Source organism: Heterocephalus glaber, unplaced genomic scaffold, assembly GCF_053883595.1.
Source record: "Heterocephalus glaber isolate CG9 unplaced genomic scaffold, H.glaber_assembly_v1.0 deba00001687, whole genome shotgun sequence".
Taxonomy (NCBI): domain Eukaryota; kingdom Metazoa; phylum Chordata; class Mammalia; order Rodentia; family Bathyergidae; genus Heterocephalus; species Heterocephalus glaber.
The window spans coordinates 27,306,519-27,331,929 of record NW_028258412.1 but is presented as its reverse complement, the minus strand read 5'-3'; the positions used below and the strand labels follow the sequence as shown (position 1 = coordinate 27,331,929).

The 25,411-nt window shown below is 54.6% G+C and overlaps 1 protein-coding gene across 5 annotated transcripts in view; it reads right to left on the bottom strand.

Moving 5' to 3' along the window:
• Window positions 1-25,411, bottom strand: part of Sfswap (splicing factor SWAP) — a 64,997-nt gene that overhangs the window by 27,845 nt on the left and 11,741 nt on the right. For all 5 annotated transcript variants that reach the window (XM_004844004.4, XM_087198363.1, XM_004844003.4 and 2 more), the window contains 7 exons: window positions 24,405-24,630; window positions 23,318-23,430; window positions 22,183-22,318; window positions 4,512-4,752; window positions 3,519-3,650; window positions 2,679-2,772; window positions 1,727-1,898 (listed from right to left, as the gene is read on the bottom strand). In XM_004844004.4, coding sequence (XP_004844061.2) covers window positions 1,727-1,898; window positions 2,679-2,772; window positions 3,519-3,650; window positions 4,512-4,752; window positions 22,183-22,318; window positions 23,318-23,430; window positions 24,405-24,630 — 1,114 coding nt within the window. The remainder of the gene's footprint in view (window positions 1-1,726; window positions 1,899-2,678; window positions 2,773-3,518; window positions 3,651-4,511; window positions 4,753-22,182; window positions 22,319-23,317; window positions 23,431-24,404; window positions 24,631-25,411) is intronic.

The window sequence follows — 25,411 nt, the reverse complement described above, 5'->3', positions numbered from 1 at the left end:
TTTCTGCTTAGATTTTTTACTGGTTCCCCCCCATTTCCCGCACCTCAGTTTCCTCCTGGGCTCTCTCTCTCCTTTCCCTCCTGTTTGGTGCTGGGATCGCGAAGGGCCTTGGGGATGATGAACACACTCTCTACCACTGAGCTACCTCACCCAGCCCCTCCCTGGGTTCCGGAGTTCGGTGCATGCCTTTGAGTAAAGTCTCCCCCAGCCCTTTGTCGAGTTGCCCAAGTGATCCTCTTGTCTCAACCTCTTACCGTGTGGCTGGGTTAGAGGCATGCAGCACCATGCCAGGAGCATTTACTAATCTCTGATACGCAGGCCTTCCTTGTCCGTGGCTCTGTGGCCATGGTTTCAGAGTGCTGGCACGCCTAAGCTCCCTGCTCCAGCACTGGCAACACTCACTCCACACTCCAGAGAGGTCTTCATCACAAAGCTTCCCCCCAACAACCCCTGCGACAGCGAGTGGACGCGCTGGCCGTCTTCCTGCCCCTGGGAGGACAGCCTGCCACTATTCTGCCTGGATGTCTCTTCTTCCACACCTGTCCTTTTCTTGTGAAATTTCTGGGAAACTGAGGCTGTCTCTCATCCAATCTGATTTCAGTGTTTTCCTTGTGTTTTAAGCTTGCAGTTTACTTCTAAGCAGTCTTCTGCAGAGGAGTCATCAATTGGGCTAGTTTCACAACACTTTTAATTACGAGAACAGAGATTACTGATGAGAACAACCTTCCCGTCCCTCCAGATGCGCTTCAGAGATTCCTCGTGTGTCGATCAAACCTTGGGCTCAGGACGCACAGGGACCCGGAGTGCACTTCCCCTGCTGGGTCACAGGACGAGCTGGCAGGGGTGCTGTGTGCATGGCCTTCCTGGGGGCTGCCTCTGGGGTGGTCCCCAGCATGTCCTGCCTGACACCCTCTGCACTGACAGTGGCTCCCTGTGGTCAAGGCCTCTGAATCCCAAGCTGTCTTTCCCTTTCTGTGAACCAAGCCCCAGGCCAACTGTTCCGACCAAACAGTGGCCTGGCCCTGATTTCTGCAGTGGTGCTTGCTGCCGCCCCCTACTCAGTCTGTGCCTTTGTTTGCATCACTGAGAGCCAGGAAGGGCAGGAGATGAATGCGTGTGCTCAGGAAGCATTGTGGATAGTGACTGCCAGTGACAGCTTGGTTCCCCCCACAAAGGCCCCTCTGAAGGCAGGCGCTGTCGCCCGTTCACTTCTCTCCTGCTACAGCTCCCTCCCAGGTCCTTGTGCCACCAACACCCTCTGACAGGCCCCCTATGTGCCGTGTACACACACTTTCGCACACTGTGCCCAGGTCACTAAGCACCCAAGCCCTGTGTCAGCTCCCTGTAGGTCTCGACACCTTTCTGCACAGCCCCATTCCCTCCTAGTAGACAACCGTCTGGTCCCCTGCCTTTCCTGCAGCAGCCCCCAACACAGACACCCCTGGGACAGAGCAGGGTGGCTAAGCGAGGGCGACAGCGAGGGTGAGCACTGGCTGCTGGAGGTGCTCAAGGGATCCCCTGACTAGGAAGAACGTGAACTTCCCCGTGCCACTGTCTGCACGTAAACACAGCCGCACAAGTCTGCAAGGGATGGAACCGTACGTGAAGATTTATAAACATTTCCACAGAACTGCTCAGAACAGGCTGCTGAATAAACACAGCCAGGACCAGCTTTACCAACTGGGCTGTAGCCCGGCCTGCCCCATGCAAGGGTGCATCGCCTCACCTTTCACCAGCTTCCCGTCCACCACACCCTTACTGGACGCTGCATCCTTCTTCCCACTGGGGCCACCTCTGCCCCCTGCCTCAGCGGCATCCTCAGGCACAGTGTCCTCCCCAGCATCACTTGGCTTCTCCGGAGCAGCGTCTGAGGGGGCCTCTTCTGGTGCAGACACAGGCTGTAGGATCAGACATCAAACATACATGTTACCACACAGGAGCACGTCTGCCTTTCACTGGACACAGAGACGGGAGGAGGGGAACAGCCGAAGCTGCCGCTCCTGCCCCTGACCCAGGCCGCAACGCCTTTCCTTGGAAGCCTGAGTAGTGAGGGCACTTTCAGAATCCTAAATCATGCCCAGCGCCTGCTGATGGGTCAATTTTCTTCAGTTTAAGCAACTAGAGATAAAGGTTTCAGAAACCTACTGATAAGCAGGGCCTCCATGTCTCTGAGATGAGTTCACAGTGAATGTCAGGGTATCTGCGCCGTGAGGAGAGCGAAGGCAGAGGGTGGGCTACTGTGTGGACATGGAAAGGCACTGCTGACAGGGTTGGGCAGGTGGTGGTGTCCAGGCACAGGCTCGAGGCTGGCGGCTGGCGGCCCTGGCACTTATAGCACATAGTGGAAGTGACCGCTGCAGGCACTTGTTCAGTGAACACAAGGGCAGTCCTTGAATCTGCTCCACGGGAGCTGCACGGAACCAGCGGCCAAGATGACCAGTGCATGAAGAAACGGAGTTTTAATGTTTGGAACATCTGAGACAAGCAGTTCCCAACACACTATGACCCTGTGGGGGCGTTTTGGCAGAGCCAGCCCAGGTCTCTCTCTGGGAGGTGGGGACAGTACAGGCCAGGAACGGGGCAGACACTGCTGGCCAGATGACACCTTCAGCCGCTGACAGCCCAGGGTCTCTGCCACCTCTGCAGGTGGCCTCTGTCCCAAGGCTGGACACGCGTACCTGTGTGCTGTCGCCCCCTTCCTTCTGGAGGAAGAACTGCTTTTTAAACTCATAGTAGGTGTTGTATTGGTGCCATGGCTGCAGGAACTCAAACCTGTGGATGGAAAGCAGATAGCACCAGGTCCCAGGGAGCCTCCAGAGCCGTGCATTGAGGACGCTCCACAGTAACCTGCAGCGGGGGGCACAGCCGCACCCTACACCCCAGGGAGACTGAGGCATGGGTCACGATGCGGAGCAGCTGCACGTTCACACTTTACTACTTACTACAAGAGGCACAGACCATGATTCAGCTTTTAAAGCAAGTTTTGTGCCTAGATTTCCAGGTGGACCCTTACGAAGCAGGAAGAGCAGCTTTTCATCTCTGGCAGCCCCACACTTTCATTTAGCAGCTAAACACCCTCCAACTCTTTAGTAATTTAACAAGGCACAGATACGTTTATCTAAAGATATTCACACCAAGAAAACGGTAAAACAAAGAAAGAAATTACATGGCTAGATTTTTTTATTTGGTAATGAGGATTGACTCTTTTTTAGACAGGGTCTCATTACGTAGATCAGGCTGTCTTTGAACTCACTAGGTAGCCCAGGATGGTCTCAAAGTCAAGGCAATTCTCCTGCCTCAGCCTCCCAGAGTTCTGGGATTATAAGTGCGTCCAGCTACTTGTTCAGATTTTTTAAAAAACTAAGCAAAACCCCCAAATCACATTTACCAACATGCTTAAAAACTCTTTTCTTTCGTTGTCGGTGCTGGGAATAGAACCCAAGGGCTTGGGCATGCTACTCCAGTGCCCCACCACGGAGTCAGGCCCCTAGCCCAGCGCTTCAAACTCTGCCTCTCACCTCTGGTCGTTCTTGGCGCGAACACTGGTCTCAAATTTAAGGCCATTCCGAGCGACGTACTCTGCCAGCTTGTCAATCACAGGCTGAATGTCGGGGGGCGGGGGGATGATGGCGGCCACAGGAGCAAGAGCACTGTGGGGAAGAGCGTGGTGAGCCACCTCCCGTCCCCAGCGGGAACATGAGAGTCACAGACGACACCTGTGGGAGACTCTGAAGACGACAGGTCCCCAACACTAACAGGGCCAATGCATTGCTGCCAACAGTAACGATACGGACTTCTATGGAAGAGCAAGCCTAGGAGGGGAGAGCCACGGGCAGGCGCAGTCTCAGCCCAGTGAACACCCCCACCTTGCGCTACCTCTGAGAACCACCCAACGTGGGCCACCTGCGAATGTTTTGTCACATTAGAAGGCAGCACAACTCCAGACCCTTCCTGCCTGGCTTTCTCAGCACAAGTGGCAAAGCCATTCCTGCCAGGTATCTGGGGGCTTTGCTGGCTTTCCCAAGAGCCTCTGCTGAACGAGAGACAGAGCACCTTGGAACCCGCCTGTGGGCGCTGAGCACTCTTGGGTTGTCACCGGCTCACCCTGTCCCCACATGGCTCGTGAGCTAAGGGGGGGCCAGCCGTAGGAACCCTGCACTCTGCTGACTGCCTCAGGCTCAATCCTGGAGCTGGATGAGGACAGCCTTGGGGCACAGGAGCAGGGCGGGAGTGCGCTGAGACTTATGCTTCCAAGTGGCCAGACTTCACTGCTGAGAGCATTTCCTCTCTCTTTTAAGATAAGGTCTTGCTGACTAGCCTTGACTGGGCTCAAACTTTCAACACTCCCACCTTGGCCTGCCACATAGCTGGATCGCAGGCACGCGCTGACATGCCCAGTTTCTTGGGAACTCTCATGTTTGTCAATCTTGCCTTTGAGGTGTGGGCATGTACAATGACTGCTCTGCTGACGGAGGTGGTGCACAGTCCTGGGGCCCGGCCCAAGCACGCACCTTGTGGTGGTGGTGGTAGGGGTCACCCCACTGCTTGTCTCGGCGGTGGTTGGTGGTGGCGGTGGCGTGGTCCCAGGGGGTGGTGGTGCGGTGGTCGTCACTCCAGGGGAACTGGACACGGTCACCCCGGCAGGCAGCGTGCTGTAGTAGGTGGCCACGTTGATCCCTGGGGGCGGTGGTGCCAGGCAGTAGGTGCCGTCGGGCAGCATGTAGTAGCTGTAGTACATGGCTGCCACAGGTGCTGTGGGGACAGCAGGGTGGTTGAGCAAGGGCGGGGTGGATCCCGGCGCCCACAGCCACACAGGACACAGTACAGCACCGCCAGCAGTGCCCTGACAGCCAGGGCTGAGCAGGAGGGAACGGGCACAGGGATGCCCCAAGCGCCACAATGGCCCTCCTGAGACCACACTCCCCAACTTGGAACGTGCTGGGGAAGGCTCTCTGGGAGCCACTGGTTGCCCTGCTCCTGCACAGCTGGCCAGGTGACGTGGGTATGTGTGGGCATGGGAGGGCCCCGCCTCGGCCCATATTCTCTGGAACCTCCCCTTCCCACAGGACCCAGTTCCTGCCACACCGATGCTCTGGGTCAGTGCTGCCCTGCATGATGACCTGCACGTGCGGTTCCCACGGGCACCTGGCGTCCTGTCGTCAGTGGCAGTGCACACAGCTTCTATGCTCTTTGTGCGTAAATGCAAGGGTTGGAGGATCCCTGTGCACTGGCTAATACTCAGCAGTTCCGAAAGCTTCACATTTCCTTTCTGGAAAATGTTCAAAGCCAGTGTCAAGCACAGGCTGAAAGATGTAACAAGGATTTCTATTTGTAATCCTGTTGCAGGTAAGCAGGGGTTCTGGCTGCACAGAGTCCAATTTCCCCTTCATTCAGGGACAGCAAAAGGATTTTTCCAATGAATGAACCGTATTTTGATTTTCACCTGGTTCACTGGAAAAGTTAACACTGAAACAAACAGGCAAACCCTGCATGCAAGGCAGGGAAACGCAACAGGCGCATTAACACCACTGCTTTTGTCAAGAACACACGGCTGGCCCCTCCGCCGTCACTCTGCAGCTCAGTGTCAGTATCTCAGGGACCAGGGAGACCCAGAAGAGCACCACCCTGACACTTCAGAGCAGGATCTGGCCCCGGGGCAGTCTCCACACCCACCTCACACAGCAGGCAGCACCCAGGCACCAGGCCCCAGGACATCACAAGGCCACGGCCCAGCCACCGTGGGCGGAAGGTACTGAGGGCGTGGGCAGCACAGCTCCGCTCGCCTCGCCTCTCTAACCCCTCGCCTCGCCTCTCTAACCCCGCACCCGCACAGTGTGTCAGACCAAGGACACGACGCCACAGGACAGGATGGGAGGGCTCAAGTGCAGGCTTTTCCTGGGAAATCAGGCCCAACACCCTCCCTTGGGTACAGTGTCCTCCGCAGGACTGAGTTCCTCCTCCACCCACTGCCCTGCTAACAGTCAAGTGGCCACAAAGCCTCCTCAGAAGAGGAAGCCAAGTCCCCGAAGGGCTGTGCCCCCACCCCATCCTCGAAGGGTGCTGGTGTCTCTCTCTGGAGATGAGGACCCACTCCGGGTGCACCCCAGAAGGGAAGCTAAGCCCAACCTGTCCTGGCCTAGGAACCCCAGGATATCCAAACTGTAGCGGAAACAAGGCATTCCAGTCCTAGGAACAAAGAGAGCACCTTGTAATGAAGCACCAACTAACTACATGGTGCAGCCCCCAACACTTTCTGCACGGAGCGCAAGCGAACGCGATGCTTTCCCTCCAGTGCCGCTGTGCAGGGCGGACCCTGCCCCAGAGCCCCCCATGTCTCAAAATGTTCCATGCAGCGGAAGGTACAATGTTAAAAGCACAGCGGAGCTTGCGGTGAGAAACAGACTGTCTCCAGGTATGAAAAGAGACAAAAGCCCAGACCTGAAAATGCCTCCTGGATGAGCCCTAGGCAGGCAATGCTCTCGGGACAGCCATGGGTCCGCAGAGCGGCACAGAGCAGCCAAAGCTGAACACCGGGCCGTGTCTGCCGGTGGACAACCTGCTGCACTTGCATTTCAGTAAGCTCCTACCCTTTCCCTATGATGCTGTAATCACATGCTGCAGAGGTGAACTGGAACACCCTGGCATAGTGCCGCACGCCTGTGATCCCCGCACTGGGGAGGCTGAGGCAGGAGGATCATGGGGGAGTTCGAGGCCAGCCTGGGCTACCTAGTGAGATCAAGACCAGCCTGAACTATATAGCGAGACCTTGTCAAACAAAGCTCCCCCAAAGAAACAGATCTGAACAGAACTGTACCTACTAAAGAGGAAAGTGAATCACAGTTAAAAAGAAACACATACCCGCGGTATTTTTAAGAGGACTCATATAAAAGAAACCATGCAATATTGGAGCTTGTGTCTGATTTAATTCACTCAGGGGGTCTTATGTCGCCTAGGAGGGGCCAGGAACTCTCGGCCTCATGCCCAGCTCTCATGTAGCTGGGACAACAAGCATGTGGGACTGTGCCTGGCCAGCACTGGGTTTAAATGGGTTGAATGTGATGCTCTCTAATGAACACACTGAGGGCACTGCACCAGCTCAGGGGGACATCAGCAGTGCCTGCTGTCTTCTGAGAAGCAGCCGGCTCTGGAAAGGGAAGCTGCTGGCCGCACCCAGAGCACCGGGCCGCACCTCCTCACCAGCAAGGAGGCACTGATGATCGTCTCCCCAAGCCCTCTATCTCACCAGCTTCCTGCTAAAGGTCTGAGAAGTTCTGCTTTTTGAAGTTCTATGGCGGGAAACAAGTGCACTTTTTTATTTTTGGACAGTACAGAGGGTTGAACCCAGGGACCCTGCACTGAGCTGCAACCCCAGTGCTTTTCATCTTTTACTCTGAGACAGGGTCTTGCTAAGTTGCCCAGGCTGGGCTTGAACTGGCAACCCTCCTGTCTCAGCCTCCCAGAGTGCTGGGATGACCAGCTCGCATCACACCTTCCTAAGGCACGCCTCTGACATTAGTGAAAGGACATCCTCACACGTTTGCTGCTGAGTGTCTGAGAGGCAGCGGTGAATCAGCTCCTCACCTGCACACAGCCATGCACGGCCGCTCTGAGCCGCCCCAGGCCAGGTCCCCGTCTGCACCAGGCCTCTCAGCCTCCCTTCCCGGATCTCTAAATTGTCTGGCTGACATGCATCTCAGAGCCTGTCTGAGTGCCACGACTCTAAATCCCTCTACTCTTTTTTTTTTGTACCGGGGATCGAACTCGGGTCCTTGCGCTTGCGTAGCAGGCATTGAAACCACTGAGCTAAATCCCCAGCCCAAAATCCCTCTACTCTTGATGCCTGCAGAACTGGTCCCAGCCAAGCCACACCTGCGCCTGCGATTAGTGCCCACTCCGAACCCCATCTGGACAGCTCTGTGTACTTCACAGCAATGGTGTCCAGCAATCTTGGGATTTTCTCCACACCTCTTCATGACACCCCTCTGTGCAGACCCTGTACAGGCCTCTGCTCAGCCCTGGTGCCCCTGCACACTGTGGCCAAGGCCCTGCCCGCTTCCTGGCCTGGAAGGCCACAGTCCCCTGCCTGTGCTCCACTCAGGGCCTCCATCCAGCACAGCAGCCTCCCTAGCCCCAGGGCATCAGCGGCACTGATGTCCCTGGGCCTCACCCCCTTGTCCCCACTACCGCCTGCCCTGTGCCTGGTCCACAGCTGCCCCTCATCTGCAGACCACCTGCCCAGACCCCCAGTGTTCCGACGCTGTGCAGAGTGCTGAACCTAGGAGGAACCACGTCCTTGTAGACAGACGCACCCAGGACAGCAACCAGGACAGAAACCAGGAGCAGCAGGAGGCCAACACCAGAACCAAGAACAGCACGATGATGACTGAGCAGGGGTGGACAGCCTCTCTGCCCCTCTGCCCGTCTCTCCTGCACTGGGCTCACCTTTTCAGGTGACAGTGCCTTGTGACAGGACAGGTGGGGATGCCCAGGTGAGGGCTGTCTGCAGAGCGCATGGTGACCTCTGAGGCAGTGCACAGGAACTCCCAGGCCGGAGGTGTGCCCCGTGCTGACCCACTGGATGAACGGGCAGTGAATTCATGTCCTGGGCGGGAAGCAGTGGAACATGCATGGCTGAGATCTTAGGGTCAGGATGGCGCTCACAGTTTAAAAATCTAAGAACCGTTTATTTCTGGAACTTTCCAGTGAGTTTTCAGACTGTGAGGGCCTGCTGTGTGCTTGCTGTGCAGTGCTGCCTCTGAGAGGGGCTCTCGGACATGGAAGGGGCTGCGTGTGTCCTGGAACGTGCATTTCTGGGGTCACGCAAACACGGGAGGAAATGAGACCAGGAAGAGCAGAGGCTTCTCACAGAGGACAGCACTCCAGGGAGACGGTGGGCAGGACACCCCAGCTCCCCATCAGTGCTTCAGAGGTCCAAGGGATCACACACACGTCCTCCTGTGCACCCTTCCCTGGCGAGTTACGGGAGGACGTGCTCCGGCAGAACTCAGGACAACAGGACTCCACGCAGAGAGCATGGGCGGACGCTCAGACACACAGCTGCATGCACAGCACTGGTCAGGATGTGGGGGACAGGCGGCACCGTCACAGTCACGTTACTGCCCCTCTCCAGACAGCTCAGCAAGGAAGGACGAGCAGGTTCCCGTGGCCACGCAGGGCACCTCAGATGGGCCCTTCTGACACAGGTGTGGGCGATGCGATCGCACAGTTGCAGAGTGAGGCTGCAGAGGATGCTAACCCTGGGTGTGAGCGAGCGTAAGCATCTCTCCACAGAGGACAGCAGGGGAGATGCTGGAGCGGGGCTGGAGCAGGCACTCAGCGTCAGAGGTGCGTGCTTGGGGTCCCAGAGTAGCAGTGTGAGCCATGGCCAGACACACTCTCCATAAACACCATTTACTACTTGATTTTCAAAGGCAGATAAATATTACTGGCTAAAACACAGACTTAGCGTTTGCTAATTATGATCAGAGAGTGCCGAGCATTCTGCCCACTGCCCACGCTCCTATACGTGGGGCTGAGTTACAGAACACCCTCCCCTGAGCTCCTCTTCAGTGCACGACTCTGCTGCCAGCATGTACTCAGCAGGGACTTGGGTCAGAGCCAGTCTGGTGCCAGGAACTCAGCAGTCACATGTCCAGCAGGTCAGACAAGTGCTGAGGACAACGCGATGGGAGGATGGGGAGGTGCTGCAGGCAGGTGAGGGTGGAGCAAGGTCCTGCCGCCAGGACCCTCAGCACACTGTGAGCCAGAGCGAGGCGGGAAGCAGGAGGGGTCACACTCAGCAGGGACGCAGCTGAGGAAGGGCCTGGGGTGTGGGGCACTCCCGAAGAGCTCTGAGCGGCGGTGTGGCAGGCTGGACTAGCTGTTCAGATCATGCTTGGACACAGGGGCACTGGGGCCGAGGAGGCCACCACCGGGAGGCTGGGAAGCGGGCCAGGTGTGGAAGCCACGCGAGGGGGCCTGGCAGCGGAGCCTGGACATGGGGTTGGAGGACATCAGCCATGCCTGTGCCCGTGGCTGTGGTGGGAGACCACGCTGGGTGCCCTCCCTCTAGGACTTCCTTGCCACACACTGGGGGGGGGCGGAGGCAGGAAGGCGAGCAGGATGGGGACACACACGAGCCCTGGACCGAGCAGAGCTGACCCTTGCCATGGCCTTAGTCCGCGAGGCTACAGGCCCGAAAGGAGCTAACATACTCCTGGCGGCCTGAACCACTGTGGTAAAAGAGGCACAGCCATGCTTGGGATGCTCATGCAGGTACAACTGGTGGTTCAAGCCACCCAGCAGTGAGACATACGAATTCCAGCCTCACTGTGAAAGTTTTGAAAGAGAAATGACAAGCACTATGGGAGTCTGAGGCAGGAGGATTCTAATTTCAATCCCAGCCCAGCCAACTTCAAAATAAAAAATATCAGGGGCTGGGGAAGCTGTGAGGGCCCTGGGCTCAGTCCCCAGATACAAACTGCCTAACGCTATTTGGATCAATGAAGGGGCCATGCATACCTTGGTGGTCCCATAAGATAGTATTCCCTGGCCAGGGGTGGTGGTGCGCGCCTACAATCCTAGCACTCAGGAGGCTCAGGTAGGAGGATCGCTGCAAGTTCTGACAACACAGTCAGCTCAAGGCCAGCTTGAATTACACAGCGAGACTCTGCCTCAAAAAACCAAAGAAAGGCCCGGGGATTTAGCTCAGTGGTTCCACCACCTGCCTCGAAAGCACAAGGTCCTGAGTTCAATCCCTGGTACCAAAAACAACCCCCCCCCCCGCCAAAACCCCAAAGAAAACCTTATCCCCGGGTGACAGCATAGCCATGTAGGTCCAGTGTGAGCACAGCCTCGATGCTGGCACCCTCCACGTACCCTGGTTGCTAAGTGCATGTGGCTAGTCAGATTCAGAGAAGTTACTTATTAATTTTGGGACAGAAGAGGGGTTTTCAAATTTCTACCATGAAGATGCAGATATCAGATGTTTTTCTTTGTGTACCAAAAGGGAGGACACCTTGTAGATACACATAAAATGAGAAAAAAAGTCCATCTCTGGATAAAATCAGAAATGTAATAAGCCTTGGTTCCAGGGTTTTGGTGACAGAGGCGCACTAATGAGAACGCGCTCTTCTTAGGAGTTGCGATACTGCACCCACTGGGGGTTCCAAGGCGTGCAGGCCACTCTGAGCCCTAGGATTTTCTGCCAAAGCCAAAGCCAGAACATCTTTCTGGTGTTTTAAGGGCCACCTTTCTGTAAGATGTGAGTAAAAATGCCTATCTTTGAGTGTTTGAAAATTTCAAAACTAATTCCACAAGTGTGAAAGGCACAAAGTAAAGATCTGTCCTTGATCCCAGATACCATGACCATACGCACACAGACTCCTCAAGACGCAGTGGGCACAAGGACGCCTGCACATCCCCAACCCGCTCTGCAAGGCCGTGCACAGGAGGCAGAGGCTCCCGAGCCCCTGCTGACGCCCACTCACTCACTTCTGACTGAGCAGAAGTCACGCAGCACTTGCGGGCGCCTGGAGAGGCACCTGTGGCAAGAGCTCAGCTTCCATGGGTGGGTTCAGGAGGCAGACCACGGTCAGCAGGAGCTACTGTGGGCAATCTCAACACCACACGGGAAGGCCCACAGTACCATGCTCCTGCGGCAGCAGACCGCCCACCCTGGGGCCTGAGACCCCTCCCTTGTCAGTAGGGTCCTGCTGTCTGCAGGGTGGCAGCTCGGAGTGGTGGCAGAGGGCCCAAGTTAAAACACGGACACCAATAGGGCAGTCCAGCAAGTCACCACCCCTCCTGAGCCCTCCGCTTCCAACGGTGAGGATGGCACCCAACAAACCCAGTAGGCTCAAGAGCCCTTCAGGGTCCTCCAGGAGCCAGACAAGAGAAAACAAAGCTGCAAGTTTCTCTTTCCACCTAGTCAGTCACCTGCCACCCCGAGACTTCTAGCTCACCTGGGCTCAGAGAACACAAGAATCCCTAAAAGATCCTCCTGGTCAAATGCAGTTATTTATTGGGTCTCTCATATAAAACCTTATGTTGCAGTGACAAAAACAAAATTAAACAGAATTCTTTAAAATGCCAAAAGCACAGTTTTCATTTTCTTTTGTTTCTTTTTGGTACCGGGCCTTGTGCATCTCCAGCCACTGTCTCACCTTTTTTCGATTGTTTGAGACGGAGTCTCGCTACGCAGCCCAGGCTAGCCTCGAACTCGTGGCGATCCTTCTTCTGAGGGCTTCCAACCTTTTTCATTTCTTTTATTTGGAGATAGGGTTGGCCTTGAACTTGTGATCCTCCTGCTTCAAGTAGCCGGGATTACTGGTGTGCCTCACCATACCCAGTATGTCCAGTTTTTATGCAGGAAAATGTCACTGCCCTTTCCGTCCCCAGTGCTTCAAGGCATGTATCGTGTGGCCCATCCTCATCCTACACCACGTCTCATATTTTGCACTGGAACTAGAGCGTGGAGATCACCCCATCACAACAAAGAACTATCCCCACTGGTCTGCTAATGGCTCCCACACGTCCCAGTGCCTCTGAGAAAATGAGTGCTAACACGCAGCCACATGACTTCATCTGCTTTGCTGTAACCTCAGACAACCGACTCCTCCTGAAAAAGTCCCTGAGTGAAAGGAGAATTGTCTTGACATCACCGGGCCGCAACAGGGAGGCTCGCTCTGCGGGGCGGGGGCTGCCGATGCACACTTCAGACACGGGGCCCCCACTGTGGAGTCACAGCCGCAGCTTGGTCTCTCCTTAGCAAATCAGCTTTTGTCTAGAAAAGCCAGCCTCTATTTTATTTTATTTTATTTTTTTTGTTACTGGGGATCGAACTCGGGTCCTTGCGCTTGCGCAGCAGGCAGCGAAACCACTGAGCTAAATCCCCGGCCCTAGCCTCTATTTTACCTTTCAATCTTTTATCAGTAACCTCAAGAAAAGAGTTCTGAGGTTCTGATGGCATGCTAAGGTCCTTAGACTTGTTATTCAAAAGGAGCTGCTAGGAGTTTCAGACAGAGAACAGGCAGCAGAAAGGTTGTGGATGTGCCGCGCCCGACAGGTGGTATGACCCTCAGGACAGTCTCAGGACCCCACACAAGGAGCAGCAGAGGGTCTTCTAGAGCAGGCAAGCAGGTCCAGAAGAATGGCTGAGGAGCTGCTACAGCGGCCTGGAAGAAACACAACCACCGACCCCAGAGCTCTCCGGGACACAGCTGAACTGAGTGGACAGGAGCCTGGTCAGCATCAGCAAGGCCAAGCCCAGAAGGGAGGGACAGTGACGAGCAGGGGCAGCAGTGGGCCTTTGCCTGTCTGTGGCCCACGAGGCCATAATGACTTTTACATTTTCAAACAGCTGGTGAACAGACCAAACAAAACACTCACGGTGCAGAAATGACGTGAAATTCAAATCTCAGGTTCACACACAAGCTTTACAGGCATCCAACCACTCTGGTTTTCGATGGTCTGAGGTTGCCTTCACATGGAGCCACCTGACTCTCCACCCTGATCTACACAGGAAGGATTGTGGGCCACCATAGGGCTGAGAAACAATGGAGGATCCAAGGACACAAGACCAGGGAAATCCAGACTGCAAGAGGTCACCCACACAGAACACAGAACCGAACACGCTGGTGCCAGAGGTGGAAACAAGTGGAACAGGAAACTCTGAGGGGAGAGCTGAATCAAGAGCAGGCTACAGCGGGTGCAGGAGCAGCATCAGAGGCCCGAAGGGCCTTCCACGGGGCGGGTGCAGAGTAAGACCGGAAGCACTGAAGGCAGAGGCCTAGGGGCCCGGGCCACTGCGAGGGTTGGACAGAGGGGCAGAGCTCTGCGGGAAGGCCCCTGTGGGAACACTTCTGACGTGCAGAAGGCAAGAGTGCCAACAGGCCCGAGGACGGCACAGCCATGGAGCTGCCCCAACCAGACGAAGGAAGCCCGCCCGGGTGGGCTTGGCTCAGATGCATGAGGGATGGAAGCTGGCATTGTTCACCAGCCCCTGAGCCAGAGCCCTCTGCATGCCAACAGTCCACACAGAAGACAAAGGAGGGGGGCACTCAGCCTCAGAAGCGAGGAGGGCAGCAGCTAGCCACAGTGGGACACACCTCAGTCAGGAGCTCCCGTGAACTGAGAGCTGGGGAGGAACTGGGGAGGCATTTTATGGGGACCAGGTTCCTCTAGTTTCACAGTAAACAGTGTCAAGGGTTAAAACTTGGAAAACAAATCTTCAATCATGACCTCTGAGTCTTTTTCTTGACTATAAAGGGCTCTTCTAGAATTGAATTTTTTGGGGAAACGGGTCTCCCTATGTAGCCTAGGCTGCCCTCAAACCTCAATTCTCCTGCCTCAGCCTCCTGAGCACCGGGAGAATTTAATTCTTGAGTTATAATGAAAGGAACTTTTATCTGCAGTTCAGCAACTACTTCACCATGGTTCTTCTGCTGAGCTCAAGTAAAATGGAGCTAAGCTCCCTTGAACACACACATCCCAGCGACATGCTCGTCAAGATGCTAGTCCTGTGCAGGCCAGTGTCTCCCTCTCCTTCCTTGGGCGAGGACTCCAGTCCCTTGGCCCTGCACCTTGTGCCCATGGACCTGAATGCTGAGGGCTGCCAATGTGCTTTCTTTCTTCTACTTCTCCTGACTTACAAGAAAATGCCACAACAATAGCAGAAACATGTTTAAAACATTGGGAAAGAAGCAAGAAATACCATGTCCAGCCCCATGAGATGGTTTGATTTCACTTAGAGTAAAGCATTACAACATCAGAACAACACAGTTGGCTGTACAGCAGAGAGTATTCCAGTATTACTGCCTCCTACATAATTATTTTATCTTATTACAGTACAGAACAACTCAGTAATAACCAAAAATAAAGAGCATAAAAAACAGTTCACAGACTCAAATAAAAAACTTACTTTTACGTATCTGTATTTAAAATAGCTTCTACAAAAATTCTTTTAAAATAAAAAACTAGATCTCTTCTTTCCAGGTTGCCAAAATCTAGAAAAACTTGTATCAGCAGAAAGTAAACACCCAGGAGCGCCTGTGTATGCCAAGGAGCTGGTTAGACACCAAGGATGTGGCAGGCCGGTTGGGCACACCCTGCCCAACAGAAGCACGGGCTGCCGAGCCACTCTTGGAGCTGCACGCTGAAACTGCAAGTTGTGAAGAATGATCTCAGGATGACAGTTTATTCTCCAAAAGCCCCACACAGAAAGATCCAGGTCTGGATGGCTTCTGAAAAGCGGGTACGCCACACTGAGGGAAGTCCGGCCGGCACGCATAGCCAGCCCGTGTCGGTGGACAGCACAGGCTGAGCTGGTGCCTGTGCGCCCGCTCACACGGCCCCTCGCCTGCCATCCAGGGCACCTCTTCTGCCACTGCTGAAGCCTTGCAGACAGGGGCCGTCCTTGCAGCTGTGCCCACCCGCACACCGCTTCAGTGACGGCACCTGTGGTCTCCACTTGACACCCGAACCTGTGCCTGCGGAATCACATCCCCACGGCTTAGCGCTTGCCTCCACCCTCAGTCTCACTGCAAGTGTGCTTCTGGGCCCCATTTCCATGGGCCGCCGCCACTCTCCCCTCTGAATTATCCACAATGCTGCCCGCTTCTCACTGTCAAAGCTGACGGCACAGTAAGGACTGTCTCGTCTCCCCTGACTGCTCAACAGTTTCATTTTCCCATTAGTTGATATGATGCAGTGCTGACTCGTTGCTTAAAACCTACAGGTCATGGTGGTAGCTGGGAGGCTGAGCCAGGAAGGTCACAATATGAGGCCAGCCTGCACTACAGAGCAAGTCTCTGCCTCAAAACAAAAACAAAAACCAACATAAAAACAACAAAACATCTTCCTGCTGAAGCGTCCTTCCCTTTGTACCTGGTGCTCCCACCCAGAAGGGACTGCACGGTCACTACTCGGGAAGCTCTGCGGGGTGGAGCAGCTGGGCTCTGCTCTCCCGAGACCTGTGCTCCTGCAGCGCTGCCCCAGGTGCCTGCCTGCTCTTCCCTCCCCTCCCGGGTGGGGGCCACCTTGCTGGTAGAGGCAGCGGTGCCAGGGCCAGCGCCAAGGAGAGCAGCCCCTCTTTTGAAGATCGGGACTTCCGCTTTCAGCAGTAAAGCTCTTCTGTCCCATTATTTTTTCCAGCTAAACTTACTAGGCTTATGCATTTAATTAAACCGTGCGCAAACATTTAATTTGAGTGAGAAAAAGAATTACTGTTTCTGTGACTATGAGGCTGAATGCATTGGAAGATTGGGATAAAAAGTTCACTGCTTCAAAAAAGCTGTTGTGGGCCCGGGATTTAGCTCAGTGGTTCTGCTGCCTGCCTCACAAGCACAGGGTCCCAAGTTCAATCCCCAGTACCAAAAAAAAATAAAAATAAGCCGTCGTGCAGGTAGAGAAGGGAGAGACAGCCATCAAGGCCTTGAGACGATGTGCTTTCAAGCCAGCGACCTGGCAGCAGGGTGTGCTGGGCTCAGCTCTGGACAGACCCCGAGGCAGGCTGTGCGGCCGGTGCGCGTGCGGACCACGTGAGGGGCGCAGACCCCTTCCCAGGTCACCACATGAGTGTCTCAGGCCCGCACCAGCAGCCAGGCCTGTACTGACCACGCGCCTGGTGCCTGACGGGTTAGAAGACTTCCACATAACACCAGGTTCTATCATCTCTCAGGGCACTTGGCTCTCAGTTATGCTTCTTCATATTTTCATATTGTGCCTCCTGATATTTTTAGAATAAAACAGGCCCTCACAAACCCACCCAGGTTTCAATGGATCTTACCAACACAGAGCCTTTAAGCACCCTAGGAATGGGGCAGGAAATGGACTGTCAACGTTTCTGCTCAGGATACGATACACGAACCCTGACTGCAGTGTGGAAGACAGGCCCATGGAAGTGAGGCGACTTCATAGGCAACCGAGGCCGCTCTGCCTGTCACTGCACAGGAGCTCATAGGCCCTTCTCCTCTAAGCTTCTCTACAGTCTCCCCAGCACCCAAATCCCTCTCACTGCTCTCAGCCAGGGAAGCCCGTGTTGTTCCTGCACTCCCCAAGTCCCAGGCCCAGGGCTTGCCCTGCCTCTGCTTGTGGCCAGTGGGGACAGCTGGCTGGGGGCTGCAGCAGGAGTGTGGTCTCCCCAGACAGCATGTTTAGCACACCCCTTCCATGTGCTTGCTGTGGCGCAGGCCTCGCTGCCTGGCTGTCCTTGTGCCAGTGACAGTACACACGCCTGCTCGCTGGGGTGTGTGATTAATGAGTGTATGTGCGTAGAGACACACCTCACACATCCACAGCCCCCATGAAACCCTAAAAACTCCATGTCCCATGGAAGGTGAGGGCACCCTGTCCAACAGGGAAGATGCGGCCTTTCCCCTTGTGATGCTCACTGTCCCTGGGGTGCACAGTGCCCACTGGACACACTGGGTACAGCCCTCTGTGGCACACACCTGTGCAGCGACACGCTGTGGGCCAGCCTGGTGAGGAGGGGAGGGACGTGTGGAGTGCCAGGTGGCCCCACAGACAGCTGTTCCCTGGTCACAGCAGCCTTCTCGTTCCCCTGAATATCTGCTTTAAAGTCCTCTGTGGCTGGGTCTTGGCCACCCAAACAAACGAGCCCATTCTTCTCTTCACGAGGACTGAAAGTCCATCATTCTGCTAAGTCACAGGGCCAGGGATGGTCCTGCAACAAGCCACACCCAGCCACTCGTGCCCAGTGCCAGTCTTGGTGCCTGGACCAGACCAGGGTCTGGATGCGGTGAGGGAGGCCGGTCCATTACCTGGACACCAAGCTCTTCCCAGGGCCACTGCATCCCAGGGTAGGGTCAGATCTCTGGGTGTTCGGCTGGGGTCATCTGGAGGACAGGCCTTAGGGCATGAGGTCTGCACAGCTCAGGGTCAGCCCTGCCTACCCAGCAGTCTGTCAAGACTGTGACCCCCTCTCCTGATATGCGCCCTGGCCTGTCGCAGGTGTTGTGGCAGGCTTCCCCTCCCACTCTGTCCTGGCCTAAGGCCACCTCACTGCAAGCCTCACCACAGACAACCCAAGCCAACCCTGCCTCCCATGGCAGGGCATCTCACACGGACTCTGTCTGAAGGTGAGGCCTCACGGCACGTACCACTCCCACACACCAGGACAGAAGACCCTGAGACCACCAATGTCCCTCCTTGCTACAGGTCAGAAGTGGGCACAAGACACATAGACGGACACCGAACACCTGTGACAGTCCCAGGGAGACCTCGCCCTGGCCACTCAAGCACAGCTCCCGTTTAACCTGGGCTGCAGGCTGTGATGCAGGCCGCGGCCTCTCCACCCACCACCCAGGTGTCCGCTCCTCCTGCCCTCAGTCCTGAGCCAGGTCCACTGTGTACAGCACCCCTGCTCTGGGAAAGTGACCAGGGCTGCAGAGGCCTCCCAGAGCCCGAGCCCATGGCTCTGCCTAGGTGAGTCTTCCAAAACGTGACCACTACCTTCAGGAGTTTTCAAAACAGCTAACTTTCTGGAGTATTTTCCTAGGTGAAAACTCACAAATCAAGCTCTCTTCAGAAAATTCCTTCATTGCCCGTATCACTCCTCTTCTGTACAAAGCCAGAGTTTTAGGAAACAAGAAGGCTGTGCTTGCCCAAGAATGCAGAACAACACACCGGAGAGCCATGCATGAGATTCTATACAAGACTCCACAGTGACACTCTGCAACAATCAGAGGGAGAGGAGGACTCAGCTCAGCGTGCTGTGTCTCCCCACTCTCCAGAGTCCCCTTTCCTGCCAACAGAAGCAGGGTCCCAGGACAGTCCAGATGTGGGACCAAGTCCTGGCTGCCTGTGCCCAGCACCGAGCATCCCAAACACTAGAGCTAGAATTGGCCTATGGACCTTCAATGGTGTAACAGCAACGCACCCTTGTGAACATTCGCAAAATGAAAGAATTCATGAAGAAACCGACCATGCTGCCATTTCAGAGGTGACTCAACCCCATGATGTTCTGAGTGGTCTCCCTGCCTGCTGCTGTAAATGCAGGTGAGCTCTTACTGGCAACCGATCAGGTGAGCTTAGCACAGGGAACTAAGCCAAAGCCATGTCAGTCTTCCACGACTGGGGCTGCATTTCAACACATGCTCCATCAACACTGGTTGCAAAGCACTTGTGTTCCACAGTCAGTCTGTGATTACAGACACTTCCTGAGTGTGACAACCTGTGAGCAACTTGCTGCTGCCTGGCCGACAGCCTGCCAGAGAGGACCCTGGATTCCCTAGGTGTTTCATTGCAGACTCACCAGGGCAATGAGGTCATTGGGGCTGTGGCAGTGCACACAGCCATGAGCATCAGAACGACAGTCCAGGCAGCAGAGGAAGACGGTACACGGGGGAGGAGGGACCCAGAGAAGGCGGGTGTGCAGCAGCTGCATCCAGGGACAGTCTTCACACCAACTCGAGACCAAGCCCTCAGCCCACAAAAGGACAGATCTGAACCTCAGCACAAGTGTTTCCTGGTTTCTTCGAGGTTTTATTGGCACTTAGACCCCCAGGCTCAGCTCCAGCTCTCCTGGGAAACTGCAATCAGGCCCCTGTCTGACCTCAGCCCTCCCAGGACCCTGGAGAGGCAGCTGTGGTGGTGGCGCTCAGAAACTGCTCGAGAGGCTCCCAGGGTCCCTTGCGGCTGACACAAGAGCAGTGTCTGGAGCCTACACACCCCATGTCAGACCCACCTGTGCCCTGTTCTTCTGCACGTGCATCTCTCTCACTGTGTGTGCAAGCGGCAGGAGGAGGAGGAGGAGGAGCAGGACCTTTTGCCTCTGCTGGAGGCAGGACTGTGAGCCAGCATCAGAGCCCTGCCACACACTGTCTGGAATCTGCCCAGGCCTCAGACGTCCTGACCTGCCCCAGCTTGGCTGAGGCCCTGTGCCTGCCAGATCACAGGATGTTGTGTCAGAGTGGCCACTCCTGGCTGGGGCCACCATCCTACCTGGCCACACGCCGCACCATGACTGAGCTGTGCCTAACTGTGCCCCTCTCCTCTGGGGCAGCATCGTGGCTGCGGGGGCCTTGTGGACATGCAAGCATAGCGGTCTGACTTGAGCAAATCCAAGACACACTGGACAAGCACAACAGGGGAGTGGGACGGGTGACATGTCCCTCCGTCTGGGCTGGACTGAATATGGTCACACAGGGCTGCTAAAGAAGGGTTCTCACCCAAGGTGCACTCTGAAACCCACCCTGTGGGGCTGTGTGCCAGCAGCCATCTCCACAGCTCCAAGGTGAGGACAGAGGCCGGCGTGACGCTGCCATCAAGAGACTGGGGGGCGGGGATTCAGCTCAGTGGTTCCGCCGCCTGCCTCGCAAGTGCAAGGAGCCAAGTTCGATGCCCGGTACCAAGAAAAGGAAAAGAGACTGGGACCTGACAGAAAACGCAACCCTGCAACTCAAGATTTGTCTGACTGCAGTGCTCAGGAATGGGATTTGATCATTTATTTTCTTTTTACTTTTTCTTTTTTTTTGGTACCGGGGATCGAACTTGGGTCCTTGCACTTGCACAGCAGGCAGTGAAACCACTGAGCTAAATCCCTGGCCCTTATTTGATCATTTAAAGAAACTATCCAAGTTCCTCTGAGAGGTTTTCTGGGGACACATACAGAAAGTTCACTCAAGGAACTGACTTTCACAGTCTGGGAACATCAATATAGCACAGCCAAATGACACCAGAGTGTGCTGGTGCTAAGCACTAAGCGGGAGGCACTTAGTGGGGCTGGTCCAGGTAAGGGTCATTCGTGTCTGAGCATGGCAGCTGGCCACTCAGGGTTGGGCCAGCACACAGCCAGCTGACGACTGGCTCTGCTCCTGCTGAGGGAGCCGCCTCCCTCCTCCCTCATCAGCACTCAGCCCCCAACATAATTAGAAGAAGCCCCAAGCACATACTCAGATTCCAGGAACCATCTCAAGTAATTAAAGAGACAAAAGAACAGCAATCAGCAAGAACCAGAAGTGCAATTCAGTGGTGCACACCGCAGCCAGTTCTTCACATTCTCAGGTTGCCCCCGTGGGTACAACTGAGCTCAGATAAAAGCATTTGGGGAAAATTAAACTGATACTGTACAAACTTTCCTCCTTGTTATTCCCTAAATGATACAGTGTAACAACTATTTGAATACTGGAGAAGATTTTTAAAGTCTGCAGGAGGAAGAGATCTGAAGGTTTTGGTAACTGCCGGGGGTTCTGAAAACATGCCACACGTCTGTAAAGAAAGCAACTGTGACTTCTTGATCCAGTCTCCAGTTGATGGGCACTGGGGCTGTTTCCAAGCTTCAGCTGTTACAAACTGTGCCGCTATAAACATGGGTGCACATATATTGCTGTGGTATGATTCTTTTAATTCTTTGGGGAGGATACTCAGTAGGGGGAATAGCTGGGTCAAATGGGACCTCTAGTCCTAGTTTTTTGAGGAATCCCCACAATGATTTCCGCAAAAGGAAAAAAACAGAAACAAAGTCTTTATAAATAAGGAGGGGTGGAGGGATTGAAGGGAAGGCAGGGGAATGGGGAAATAATAGGAACCAAGATACGTCATGTAAAGGTACAAGTTCCCAATGATGAACGTCATCATGTTGTATACCTGAAATGTACCAACAAACTTAGTTAAAAAAAAAAAAAAAGAAAAAAAGAAAGCCACTGCAGCCGACAGTGGACCCAGTGCCCATCCTTCCCATTCTCCTTAGCAGAGCTTTGTCTACCCAATCCTTCACATCAGCACCAGTGTGGTCTCACAATACTATCACAAAACTCTCCAGGCGATGCTAAGTATCTACCCAACACCCTTTCCCCCTGGTCTTAACACAGAACTTTGGTCTTGCTCAGGACAGTAATGTGTCCAGTTGCAGCATTCACTTCCCAGCCTGCACTGCAGAGAGGGAAGATCAGGTGACACCACTCCGGCCAATTAGAAGTAAAGGATGTCACAGGGTGGCTTCTGGGAAAGCCTTAAAGGGGCAGAACCAGCCAGTATCTGCTTTTGGCCCTGGTTCTTGCTCTTCTTCCTTGCTGAAAGGTAGAATCGATGCCAGGGATGGGTAGCCTAATGGCCAAAGGGATGCCCTTCCACAGGCACTTCCCCCCTGGACCTCCAACGTGTGAGGGAATGTTGCAGCCAGATGACGCAGGTCAGGTCAGGACGCACGCCGTGAGTACTCACAGTCTGCCGTGTACTCCACCTGGGAGGGCTGTGTGGGCGTGCCATCTGTGGTGTGTGGGGTGGGGGCAGAGCTGTCAGCTTGCGCTTTCCGCACCAGGGCTGCTAAGGGGTGGTCTGGGTCCACCACCTTCAAGGGCTAGGACAGAAAAGACGCAGGGCCTTAGCACCTTCTGTGTCTGAACACGTGAAACCATTCTGCTGCAGACTCGACTCAACTGTCCAGTGCAGTGTACACGTGCTAGGAAAACCTCAACCGAACAAGCACACGCATGCACACACACGCGCGCACACACACAGGCAGTGCTAAGGAGGAGTCAGCTACAGCAGAGCATGGAGGAAGGGATCACACGGACATGTGTCTCGGACAGAGTGGCCAGCCGGGCAACTTAGCAACCTAGACTGTGCTTCAAGAATAAGAAGTAAAAGGAGGGCTGGGGCGGAGACCCATGTAAACGCCCAGTAGAGGAATAATGAGCTCAGGGACTGGCCCAGAACTACAGCCTGCACACGGCACTATTCTGCAGGGATGCCTGCTCGGCAGCTGCCTGTTCAAGCCTGGACCGATGCCCACCCTTGCTGCTGACTCTGAAGCCAGGGACGAGGGTCCTGGAACCACTTTATTCTGCCTCTGAGACTCGGCCACCCTTTACGTCCTGGATGTGCCACCTTCGGTCAGTCACACATCCGGACTGTCATCCTCTCCTCATTCCTGGAATAAGCCTCTCCCACAGAGCCACTGCCTCTGTCACTCAGGATGGCAGCACATACGTGGAGTCCTGCCTCATGTGGGCAAGTGCTCCAGCTGGCCCAGAGGAGCCCAGGAAGCACACAGCCTCATCTCCATAACAACCGCTCAGCAAAGTAAGGAGGGAGCGTCTCGGTTAGACTGCTACCTGTCAAAATGTGAATGTCCCGGCTCACACAAAACTTGAAACTTGGTCCTTCCTTAGAGGAATTTCTGGGGTTTTTTTGGTACCAGGATTGAACTGGGGTCCTTGCGCTTGCACAGCAGGCGGCAAAACCACTGAGCTAAATCCCCGGCCCATGAATCTGTTTCTTAACACCACAAATGGCAGGCAGAGTACAGCACTTTTGCTATGAATAACACCGTGCAGCTCAATGAGAAGATAAATACCTTCATCAGCTCTTCAAGGCGGCTGCTCTTCTTGGAGGCAAAGAGAGATGGGTGCAGGTAACTCCCATCTTCCTCCTCATCTTCATCCTCATTGTCAGAGTTCGTCCCCGACTCTGAAATCAAAATCACATTTCAAGGTTTTGGCGTAACTGTACACACGAATCACCACCCTGTACTCCATACATATGTGCAATGAAAATAAGATGGAAAAACAAGTCCAAATATGCTGTGCAAAACCTTGCAGCAACCAAGGGCAGAGCTACTCATGGCCACTGTGGTGACCTGTGCACGCACTCCATGGACTACACTCCCGAGGTCACCTGGCTTGCTCAGCAGAGAGCCAGGCAGGAAGCAAGCTGGCCCTGGCCCCTCACTTCATGACTCCCTCAGCTCTGACAAGTCCAGGGTGTTGTAAGAGCTTTGACTTTCATTTATCGAAAGGCAACAATCTTACTGATTTATGGAAAGTCAAACAGCATCAATAGAAATTTAAAAAACCAAAACTACAACAAAGTTGGAGAAGATGCAGTCTGCAATGAGATGACACCACTGGGCTGGGGTGGAGCTGAGCTCAGCGGTAAGGGATTTATTTACATAACTGACTGAAACGGGGAGGACAAGAGCGCCTGGAAGACAGACAGAGGCTCATCCAGGGATGTCACTCAGAGGAGGCACTGGCCTCGACACGTAATCCAGCTGTATGACCACTTCCGTCCCTGAACACTACGGTATAAGCGCACCCACTGGCGATAACCCAACTAAGTGTGGAACTCACCATTCTCTCTATAAAATGTTAAGCAAGTCAAACCACAGAAAAGCTTTCCAACCTAGACAATTCTGTTTGGATGGGATCAAGAGTTAATTTTATTACATCTATCTCTCAAATAGATCAGCTAAGAATTTACTACAGGTGCTCCGGCCAGACTGATAGCCGAGGCTCACCGGCAGGACTTCCTGAATATCCTCAAGCCTAGATCCGCATATGCACCTCTGAGGATAGCATCTCTCCTGTCCTGGAGTGACCCTCACCCGCCACACCCCACACTGACAGGCCCCAAGCTGAACAGACAGAAGCAGGCTCACATACTTTTTTTCTCTTCGTTCTTGTTTTCTGCCAACACTGTGTATCGTCCCTCCTTCATAGCCTTCTGGATGAACTTGTAGTAGGGATTGAGGTAGTGATCGAAACGCAGGAAGTCAAACTGAGAGTTCCGGGCCTGCTTGGCTTTCAGCATTATTTCAAACTGCGCTCCCTGCTTGCACACGAAGTTGGCCGTGCGCTCGATGATGGCGTGCATCTTGGCAGTGGGTGGCTATGAGAAAACACACACCAGCGTTACTGACCTGTCCTCCTCTTACCTAACCTAAACATGGAAGCAGCCTTGGTTACACTGTCTTCCTGAGGTAAAAGAGCCAGGTCTGTGACAGGAGGACCACCTGTCTGCACCCGAATGGGGAAGAAGACATGCCCATGGGCTGGGTCACCCTCTCTGCACAGACCACAGGGGCGAGGCTTTTCTGCACCACACCAACATGCTTCTAAGGCACCTGGGTTCTGTGGTGGGCTTCAGGGCCCTGCCTTTTTGGACGATGCAGGCAAACCTTGCACATACACACGCACTTCTTCAGAGGGAGAGACAAATGTTTCAACACTCCCCCAGGATGGAAGACTCCCTCTCACCCCTTTCCTCCCTTGGCAGCCACGCAAGTTCTCCTGGTGTGCAGATCCCTCCTCCCATCCCGCCTCTGGGTGTCGGGGAAACCCCCAAGTGCATGCCAAGGCTCTTCCTCTTCTGCACCTCGCCACCCTTGCTTTCCTACCTGCCATGACATAGCTTATGGCCTGAGCTAAAACCAGAGTCCCAGATTGCAGGCAGCGGGGTGCCCTGCCCGGAGCAGGGCAGGGGTAGGGTACACGCAGGTGGCGGGCCTTCTCCTTGCCTTCCGTCCAGTAACCCAACAGCAGCCAGGCCCCGCCTTCACTTGCTGCTGAATCTCATCTACCATGTAGTGGGCTTGCCATTTCCTGCCTGAGGAGAGAACTTGCCAGACCAAAAGCCAGAAGCCACATCTCTCAAATACTTTCAGTATCAA